This window comes from Canis lupus, chromosome 2 (genome assembly GCF_048164855.1).
Source record: "Canis lupus baileyi chromosome 2, mCanLup2.hap1, whole genome shotgun sequence".
Lineage (NCBI taxonomy): Eukaryota > Metazoa > Chordata > Mammalia > Carnivora > Canidae > Canis > Canis lupus.
Window position 1 is genome coordinate 75892798 of NC_132839.1, and position 11060 is coordinate 75903857.

An 11060-nucleotide genomic window follows, 5' to 3' on the forward strand; every position below is an offset into this window, starting at 1 on the left:
CCACCCAGGTGTCCCAAGGCTTTGGTTTTAAAGATGATAGAAATATGCTGGCAAGATCCCACACACCCTATCCTACCCCAGGATAACAGTCTGCATATCTCAATTTTCAGTCTGGTCAGTATTGAGGTTTCAGGGAGGCAATAGCCTAGCCTGCCTCAAGAGCAAGTTCATACTAAAACGATGAGGATACCAGAGAACAGACATGGGATTCACTCTCTTCTTCGTAATCTGGGTGGCTAGGACATCTCATGTTTCAACATGCATCACCCTAGCTTAACTTTCTAGAAAGTGATTAGAATTGTACCTGTTTGGGGGCACCTGAGTGGCTCAGTTGGTTAAGCATCTGCCTTCAGTTCAGGTCATGATCTCCAAGTTCTGGAATCGAGCCCCACATCAGGCTCACTGCTCAGTGGGGGGTCTGCTTTTCCCTCTCCGTCTGCCCCTCCCCCACTTTTATGCTGCCTCTCTCTCTCCCCCAAATAAAAAAAAAAAAATCTTAAAAAAAAATAGAATTGAATCTGTTCGACCATTATCTAAAACCCTAATCCTCTGTGGCAGTGGCTCAGTCACTTGAGCATCCAACTCTTGATTTTGGCTCAGGTCATGATCTCAGTGATAAGACTGAAGCCTACGTGGGGCTCGAGCTGGCCCGGAGTTGGCTTCAGCTTCTCTCTCTCCCTTTGTCCCTCGGCCCCTTGCTCACTCTCTCTCTCAAAAAACTTAAAATAAATAATAGATAAATAAAACCTTAATCCTTTGGCAGCACCCCGCTCACAAAACATCACATGTGCTGTCTGACACCCAAAACTGTGTGGACCTTGCCTGTCTTTCATCTTTTCTCTCCACTTATGTCCTATTCTACTTATGGTCAAACTTGTCTTAAACACTGGGTACTCCACTGCTATTCCTCTCTGGTCCATTCAACCTAAATCTGACGTTTCCTGGAAGCAAATACTGATCTGTAAAGCTAGCACCAAACACAGTACTTGCCAGCATTAGGGACTGAGTCATTAATTATAATAAAATCAATGACGAAATGAGACAAGATCAATAGTAATTTCAATTCCAGGTCCATCCTGGTCTGGTTTACTCTGCATTAATTATGCTGGCCCCCAGAACAGCGTTTTGCTGTATGTTAGAGGTTCAGTGACAGGAGGTTCAGGGATGACTTGTGGGACAATAAATGGTAAATATTTCCAAACAGGTCCAGTCGCCCCAGGAACATTTTACTGCTGAAGATGTCACCCCGTTATGTTTTCTATCAGAAAGGTAATCATGATCAACTGCACCTGTCTTGCTTTTCCGCCACAGCAAGTCTATCAGCATCCGGATCATTCGCTAAAACGATTTTGGCCTTGGTTTTGTCAGCCAAGGCAAAAGATAAAGTCTGAAAAAGAGTAGGAAAATAAAAGATTACTTCAGTCAAGAATTGATCATATTATAGTCTTTAAAACACATTCAGTTCCTTAAGAACTAAAAGAACTTTCCCCAAATGAAGGCTGGATTTTATTTCTGGAGCTGGTCTTGGCCGGTCACCTATTACTTCCTAATCCAGAGGTGATGTAATGGGAACATCCCACGTGATCCACACCTGCCCATGGGATTCACCCCACATCTGATAGCGTGCATGTGGTGAGACTGGTATTTCTAGGCCTTGCCAAGTGATCAACCTCAAAAACAAACCAAAATAAATGGACTCTCTGAATATCACTGCTGTTGTTTTTTTTTTTTTTTTTTTTTACTGCTGTTGTTTTTTTAAAAGATTTTTAAAATTTATTTGAGAGAGAGTGAGTGAGAAAGAAAGCACAAGCTAGAGGGGAGAGGCAGAGGGAAAGGGAGAAGCAGACTCCCTGCTAAGCAGGGACGAGGAACTCAGTCCCATGACCCTGAGATCATGACCTGAGTCAAATGCAGCCGCTTAACCGACTGAGCCACCCAGGCGCCCTTCTCTGAATATCTTTGTTACCCTAACCTTTAAAAAGGTTAAAGGGACCATAATTTAAGTAGCATTATTTCATATTAGAAAAATTAAGGAATAAAAATTAAGGAATAAAAATCATGTGATAAATATTCATTCTGTTACTGTTCCTTTTTAACATTAAGAAAGCAAAATAAACTCAATTTAAATTTAATTCAATTTAAAACATTTCAGTATCAGCTCTCACATCCTGATGCTAAGACGTGTATTTTGCAAGTTTCTATAAGAAATGGATGACTAATACACATAAATCTCTCAGATGATGAGGCTGGGTTTTTTATTCAGCACAATGGAAACACATACAAAGTTATTATACTCGATAGTAAGAATTCTGGATATAATAGGTAAGTTCTAGAACAAAAAAGAGTAGGTTACCAAGACACCTTTCCCCTCCTCAGGATTTGGGTATTTCACTGTTGGGAACTCAGGATCAGGATCTTTCTGTTCGGGAACAGCCTCGGGAGGAACAAAGTCAAAAGCCTTGAAAGCCGACTGCACAAAGTCATGGCCCACGCCATGGACAGATGTATGCACAAACTTCACCTTAGTCTCCCGGTTCACACTCCTGGAATGAAACACACCACAGAAAAGGATAGAATATAGATAAAAGATGCAAATATGGCTTGCAAAACTAGAAGCTTTGCTATCAAGGGACCAGATTTGTAAGAAAGGAAGAAATCCATGTGATTAGAGTGTACAAGACAACCGACTATCTAACTCCATTTAAAAAAAGAAGCAAAACTTATTCATTCTTACCCAAATATGCACCCTCCCCCCAACATATTCAGATTTTAAATTTTACTCTGTAGTTATCTGATTACTTTCAGAGTTTGTTTCATGAGATAGCTTTCACATCTAGAAGCAGATTAAGGAACGGTCCAGGGGATCCCTGGGTGGCTCAGAGGTTTAGCGCCTGCCTTTGGCCCAGGGTGTGATCCTGGAGTCCCGGGATCGAGTCCCACATCGGGCTCCCAGCATGGAGCCTGCTTCTCCCTCCTCCTGTGTCTCTGCCTCTCTCTCTCTCTATGTCTATAATAAATAAATCTTAAAATAAAAACCCTTTATTAAAAAAAAAAATAGAACGGTCCACCTTCACATTCCAAGAGAGACTCCCAGCTGCCCGTGGTGCCTGCCCATGGCCATGCCTGAGTCCTGGCTCCCAATACTCTCTACTAGCTTCAAAATGATTTTCAAAATGTCCCTTTTTACAAAATGTGATGGAACACCTCATACATGGATGTATAAAAAAAAAGTTTTTATCTTTGTCAAGTAGCAATCCTGTTTGTCAAACTACCTGGGGTCGGGGAATTAAAACAGAATGACAATATATATCAAAAGTAAAAGTCAGAGGAAGGTAAAAATAAGACTGAGAAAGATTCCAGGGTTCTAACCACTAGAATCTTGGGTTATTGTCTTAACCTAACCCATTTCTTTGGAAGGTGAATGAATGCACATGGTCTTCTCTTAAAATAGGAAATAAAGTGCATCTGGAAAAGTAAATATGTAAGACTAGTGAGAACAAATCTGGAAAAAAATCACTCAGATATTAAAGTGAAGTGTATAGCTATCACAACCAGGACGGTGTAGAACTAGATGTAAAAAGGCAGATTAAAGGAACAGAATAAAAAACAAAAACAAAAACAAAAACAAAAAAAAAGGAACAGAATAGAGAGAGAGAAGTTGATCAAGTTTTTTTTTTTTTTTTAAGATTTTATTTATTTATTCATAAAGACACAGAGAGAGAGAGGCAGAGACACAGGCAGAGAGAGAAGCAGGCTCCCTGTAGGGAGCCCGACATGGGACTCGATCCCAGGTCTCCGGGATCATGAAGTTTGAAATAGAAAATATATATGAGAAGGTGTAATGGCTTCATGGTTAACATGCTTTGAAGACAGACTCTGAATTTAAATCCTAGAGTCCTGCCACTTATAAACTGTATGACTATTGGTTATTGACCTAACTTCTCTGTGTCATAGTTTTCTCATTTCTCATCTATAAAATGGTAATACCAGAATCTACCCTTAGCATAACTGTGAGGATTAAAATGAGATTAAATTAATCAGTACAAGTAAAGGCCTATATAGAAGCTGGAGCACTCAATCCATGTTAGGAATTATTTTATAAAGGCGATATTTCCAATTAGTCAAAAAAGGTAGATTCTTCAATTTAGTGTGTTGCTATAACTGCAAAACTTAAAAAAAAGTTGCTTTCCTACTTCATGTCTCACACAAAATTAAAAACCACTATGACTGAGAAGATTTAAACATAACATGTAAATATGCAAGTCCTAGGAAAAAAACAAGGGGGACTTTTATTTTATTTTATTTTTTTTTCAAGGGGGACTTTTAAAAAAATAATCTTGGTGTACAGAAAGTATAACACAAAAAAACCTCACTCACTCATAAATTAAAAGACTGATAGACATCATCCATCTTTAATGAGTTCATCAAAAAGTTTAAATAATGGGCAGCCCGGGTGGTTCAGTGGTTTAGCGCTGCCTTCACCCCAGGACCCGGTCCTGGAGATGCGGGGATCGAGTCCTACGTCGGGCTCCCTGCATGGAGCCTGCTTCTCCCTCTGCCTGTGTCTCTGCCTCTCTCTCTCTCTCTCATGAATAAATAAATAAAATCTTAAAAAAAAAGTTTAAATAAAAAAGCCCAAAGGTGACAACAGGAGGGAAAACAATACTTGAAATAAATGAAGAGTCGTTTCCTATAAAGCAAAGAGGTTTCACAAATGCAAAAAATGAATAAATACGCTAATATAGGTTAAGTAAATATGAAAAAAGCAGCTTATTCATACTTAAAGGATCCAGATAAAGTAAGATATTACTTCCCTCTAACAAAATAAGAAACTTGATAATACTCAGTAGGGGCCGGATGTGTGGATCATATAGTTATGACACACTTGACGTATGACATCATTGTATTTGATACTGTTATGACTGTGTTGGTGGGAACATCAGCTAGCATGACACGTGTGGAGAGCAATTTACTAATCATTGCCAACTCTGCATGCATGTACAGTGCTTCTGCCAGAAATGCATCTTATGGATCCACATGCACGCACGCCCGTGCCAAGTACTCAAGGAATTTTGCATCAGGCACGTTGCTGCTGGGCCTCAGTGGAGTAGCAAACAAATAGAAACCCTGGTCTTCGTGAAATTCAATCAGCGGGCCAGAAAGAAGGCACAGTCGCATAGGTGTGCTTTGTTCGGTGTATACACCATTTACGAAATGGTCCCTGATGTTTAAAAATTAGGAGATTTCATGGAGAAAATTTAAGTTTCTCATCTCTCTTGGGGAGAACGAGTCAGGTGATCTGGCAAGTCTGGACCTCCACTTGCACCTGGTAACTACGCACCCCCTAGGACGGCCACTCCCTTCAGGTACAGCTAGGGTTTTGCACTCTACACTGGAGCCTCCACTCCCAGTGGTCCAACAATTACAGTATTAGAGACAACCTAGAAATTGGCTTCTTTGAAATCAGTGGTTTCTTGCTGGGGGACAGTCGGGGGTGGCGGGACCCACAGCATGCTAACTGGATGTATCCAAACGTGCGTCGCTGGGTTAAAGAAATGGGTACAGCACCCATTGCAGCAAGAGTCACAGCTAATAGGGACCGTGACTGGGATCTGTTACCACATAGAAGGTATCCATGGCAAATTAACTGGGGAAAGAGGGTATAGAACAAACGACTTGCACGCTATATTTCTATTTATGGTTCTGAAGCATATGACACATAATGTGCTAGCACATGCACAGAAAATTTCTGGAAAGATAAAAAAAAAAATCAGTGTTTCCTTTTGCCACCTTTCAGCAAGCTTTTTTTTTTTTTTTTTTTTACATACATATATGCGAACACACTCTCATGTGCATGTGCATGTGCGTGTGATTCTACAACACAGGTCAGCAAACTATGGCCAATATGCCGGCCACCTGCTTTTGTCAATAACAATTTTTTTGAACCTATGTTTGCGTTCATTCATTTATGTATCATCTATAGCTGCTTTCCTACTACCAGAGCAGAGTTGGGTAGTTGTAAAATAGTGGCTCATAGAGCCAAAAATATTTATTACCTGTTCTTTCAAGGAAAATTGCTGACCCTGACCTATGGTCTCTCAAATCACACACAGCTACCCTATATGTAGTGACTGGAGAGAAAAGTTTAAAGAAAACTGATAGAATTTGGCTGAATCACATTATTTTAACTCACGTGAAGTGAGTTTACAATCCATTTACCTGTGAAAACAGTATTTTTTAAGGTCTTCAAAGTAGCTCTTATTGATGGAAGCACTTGGGTCATGAAGGAGTGGACTGCCATTAATTAAAGAATCGTCCCAAGCTTGAGGCCACGGCTCTAGATTTTCTTCGATAGCTCGAGAAATCCCTTTGTCATGAGGAGAGGTGATCTGAGCTCCGTTGTCCCAGTAGACCTGGGGAACGCAGGAACATACCCAGATGGCTTAGGGTGAATGCAAACAAAGCCTCTGTGCCTACCCTGTAAATGTACAGGATGCCTGCAGAAGGACAGAGGTGTCAAGAGAAAAAGCAGAGTACCTTGTACCCATTATCCTGCTTTGGATTGTGGGAGGCAGTTATCATGATTCCAGCACAAAGTTTCAGATGCGACACTGTGTAGGGCTGTAAGGGCAGGAAAGAAGAGCGGTGGTAAGCAAAAAATCAGATACACTGAGTGTGTTTACTGTAGACCGTATCAATTCATTCTCTTTTAATAAACATAACAGATAAACATCATAAGGTGTCATGCCATAATTTTGCGCCACACACCCAAGGATACAATGACCCTTAGATGACTGCTCAAAATTCTGGGCCGTGCACCGATGAGACAGGTGATATTTTTCTTGGTGCCTTCCTCTCATTCTATCTTCCACTTGGTAGAACTAGAAATCTGTTCAAATACGAAGGTCTAATCCTCCATTTCACATTCTTTTAAGCCTTCTGCTTGGGACAGAAGCTTATGGATTCTGTTTCTTCCCTCCAACGACTTTCCCTTCTTTCCCATTCACTTTTAGGAACAATGTAGGGCAAGGTTGAAGGAATGGAATGTTCCAAGAGCCTGCTCACCTATGTCCCACTCCAGGGTTAGAAATCCCTCTCTTGTATTTCCACTCAGCTCCCATGGTTTGCAAGACTACTTCTCCAGGTGGGGAGAGGGGTGGGCTTATCCCCCCTCTGGCCCTACGTGGGATTTACTACACACAGGGGGCTTGATACTCTAACCATCTGCCCTCCTCCAAGAATCTCTGTGGTCATTTGTCCCTTTAGGACTTATTTTATATCCCCCAAAGAAAAGGGTAGAACTACTCCATAGCATGGGGAAAAGGATCATGAGACACTCATATAATTTATGTTTGACAGAAAAATAATAGCAGTAACACTTACATAGTACAGAAGACCAAGGATGCTTGAATGCACTGCAGTTTTTCCATCAAACAATGAAAGCTGAGCTACGTTTGGACGTGACCTTGCATGTCTGCTGGGTTATTTACAACCTGGGAGGTGGTACATCTACCTGTCAGTGCCCTAGAGCCAGTAAGCACCAAACTACGGGGCTGGCCTGTGTATTTATCCCCTCTCTTCTCCACTTGACATAAGGAACTGCATTCTACTCACGTTTTTTGACTTAATTTCTGAAAACATATATTCTCAGCATCTGGCCCTGTTCTTAAAAGTTCTATCTACTTAAAAACAACAGTTGTTATAGCTCCTATTGTCTTTTTCTTTAGGTTCTGCTACATTAAGGATTTCATCCAAAAAAAAAAAAAAAAGTCTTGCTAAAATATGCCAAACATACTTCATGTCCTGGTCATGAATAGTATGTAAAACAAAACATTTGTATGAAAAGCTGGTACACCAACCTGTCAAAAATATTCAGGGTAAGGCATGGTTTGGGGCGAATTCAGATTTAGACCCCAGAAGTTTCCAACTGTGCCAGCAAGAAAAAGAAATACAAACCAAATGGAAACACAGTCAACAAACAAAAGACATTTTGCTAACTAGCTAAAATATTCTTTGAATGGAAATTTGCGCTTAGAAGAAAATTAGCTCTGATGTATTGGGAGTTGAACACCAGAGAAATATTTTAAAGATGTGGAGAAAACATACCCAGAGAGGTGAGAGAATGCCTGATAAATGCCACGGGGGCTCTTCTGTCATATAAATACCTAAATCCCAGTAGCACTGAAGACCGTAAAATGCAACCACCTGCCATCCCTGATCCTGTGATAGAAAATTATAAACAGAAAGGATTACTTACCACAAAGGGGGTTGGGGTTATACCAGAAAAGAGGTACACAGGAATCCCTTGAGTGATAAATGTGGTTGCAGCAAGGCGGGCAAATCTGGACATGTGGGGGGAGAAAGGAGAGTAGGGTTGTCAGGACTATGGATGATGGTGAAAAAGGAAATGAGTGCCTGACACCTTCAGGTTCATTTTATTTCCACTGGCATAGAACATTCAAGTTGGGGGAATCTCGGGAGTCATCTTGTCACACCCCTTTATTTTACAGAAATGGGACTAAAGCCAAGAAAAGCCAGACAAGTTGTCCCATTGTCAGTCAGTCAGTCACACAGCGGGCTCCCTGCAGGGAGCCTGATGCAGAACCTGATCCCAGGACCTGGGGACCACAACCTGAGCCCAAGGCAGACACTCAACCGCTGAGCCACCCAGGCGTCCCTCCGGCTCACTTTAAAGGGGCTTTCTTAAAAGAAGCAAGGGAGACACTCAATATATACATTATATATACAAACTAAGTTACAAATTAGCACAGGAAAGATTCAATGTGTTCTCTGCATATGTTTCACAGTTACTGTTTATGTGTTTAAGTTCCCCACCAGATACTTAAAATTGGAAGACCAAAGAATAAACAGTTCCTTGCATAAAATCTTTCAACTGCAATCATTTCTAACTCTTTAAGAAGATTCCATTTACTTATCACAAATGTTTGACCATCTAGTGGTTTAATACTTATGCTACTATCTCTAATCGTCTTGCAGGTTGTAGGTGACAGAGAGCAACCTTGAGCTCCACTCCACCCCATCAAATTCTGAGATCTGTAGGACGCCTGGGTGGCTCAGTGTTTGAGCGTCTGCCTTCAGCTCAGGTTGTAATCCCAGGGTCCTGGGATCGAGATCCACTCAGTCTCCCCGCAGGGAGCCTGCTTCTCCCTCCGAACTATGTCTCTGCCTCTCTCTGTTTCTCTCATGAATAAATGAATAAAATCTTAAAAAAAAAAAAAGAACAAAACAAAAACAACACTTGAGACTTGAACCATAAACTCAAATAGCAGTTACTTTAAGGAAATGCTATAGCTCCAAGGCCAGAGTAAGAAATATTCATACCTTCATTGACAATGTGAACACATCTGAAGGATGTGTCTAGCAGAAGCAGGAGAGTGAGCCTAAAAAGAAGCAATTTCAGAAGCCCAGCAGGCACACAAATGCACTGGGCATGCTCTGGCTGGACGATGTGCCTGCCCCCGGGGCCAGTAAAGCATGCTTTTGACGTAATTCTTACTGTAAATTCACTGAGAACTGACAAACTGACATTCTGGTTTATACTACATCCCTCTCTTATAAATGAAGAGTGACAGCTTCTCTCTTGCTTTGTTGACTAAAGTCACAGTTTTCGGCTTGTAGCTTAAGAGCAAAAATCTCATTGGGGACACCTGGGTGGCTCAGTGGGTTGAGCGTTCAACTCTTGATCTTGGCTCAGGTCATGACCGAGAGTCCTGGGATCGAGCCCTGTGTCAGGCTCTGCACTCAATGCGGAGTCTGCTTGAGGTTCTCTCTCTCCCTGTGTCCCTCCCCCACCCCATCCCACTCACGCTTTACCTCTAAATAAATAAATAAATAAATACGTAAATAAAAACAAATAAAAATCTTAAAAAAAAAAAAAGTGAAAATCTTACGTGATTCTGAGCTCAGTCTAGGGGCTAATGTCATCTAATCTTATGCCCTGGCCATATTCCCTTCCCTGGAGCTACACATTAGTTCTCATCAATGCTTCTCTCTTAGATAAGGAGCTCTTCAGGGGCAAAGAATAGGACTCTATGAACTCATCCTGCACTGTAAAGGCAATGAGACTTTTCATTAATGTTAAATATTTATATATTCTTCCAATCTAAGAAACTCTTAAACTCTACTCTGGAGTGACAAAGAATTCATCATAATAGGGGAAGTGCTCAAGTGAAAAAGAGGGTCCTGTAACAGGATTAAGAGCAGGGGGTGGCAACCTACAGTCCACTTGTAAATAAAATTTTACTGGAACGCCACACGCCCATTCGGTATGTATTACTATGGCTGTGCTCGTGCTCCGTGCCAGACTTGAGTAGCTGTGATAGACTGTACAGCCCGCAATGAGTAAGATGTTTACTAGTTACTCTTTGGAAATAAAGTTTGCTGACCACTGATGTCAGCTTCTTTATGCTGAAACTGCGGCGCCTTCTCTCACTTCATGATCTTGGATGACAGAGGTAAGAGTAGACACTTCATAAGCTGTTGTGCGAATTTAATGAGTAAATACCTGGGGCCTGGTTCATATCCAGCACGCAAGTAATTGTTGTTACTGTCCTCATCATTGTCCTCTGCATCATTGTCTGCCTGTGGCTACATGAGAGTACCAATGGTTTGGAAATCATACAAGACTGTAGCTGAAAACAGGTGTTCAAGAATGGGAAGGAGCTCAGATGGCTTACAAATAGTGGAAGAAAAAAATGACAAATGGAAGAAAACAAGAGGGAGAAATAATGTTGCCATTTTTTAAATAAAGATTTTATTTATTTATTCATGAGAGACAGACAGGGAGAGAGAGAGAGAGAGGCAGAGACACAGGCAGAGGGAGAAGCAGGCCCCATGCAGGGAGCCCGATGTGGGACTTGATCCCAGGTCTCCAGGATCACGCTCTGGGCTGAAGGCAGCGCTAAACCGCTGAGCCACCCAGGCTGCCCAATGTTGCCATTTTGAAAAAAAAAAAAAAAAGTCTTTTAGGCAGACCTTAAATTCTAAATTGTCTAAATAATTTCATTCCCTTAACCCAAGAGTAAAATCAGAATTCGTGA

The 11060-nt window shown here is 41.3% G+C and overlaps 1 protein-coding gene across 1 annotated transcript in view; it reads right to left on the bottom strand.

Moving 5' to 3' along the window:
- PGM2 (phosphoglucomutase 2) overlaps positions 1–11060 on the bottom strand; it is a 38363-nt gene that overhangs the window by 17069 nt on the left and 10234 nt on the right. The window contains exons 4-8 of the mRNA XM_072807730.1: positions 8258–8342; positions 6538–6621; positions 6220–6413; positions 2354–2543; positions 1290–1387 (exon numbers count right to left, since the gene is read on the bottom strand). Of these exons, the coding sequence (XP_072663831.1) occupies positions 1290–1387; positions 2354–2543; positions 6220–6413; positions 6538–6621; positions 8258–8342 (651 nt within the window). The remainder of the gene's footprint in view (positions 1–1289; positions 1388–2353; positions 2544–6219; positions 6414–6537; positions 6622–8257; positions 8343–11060) is intronic.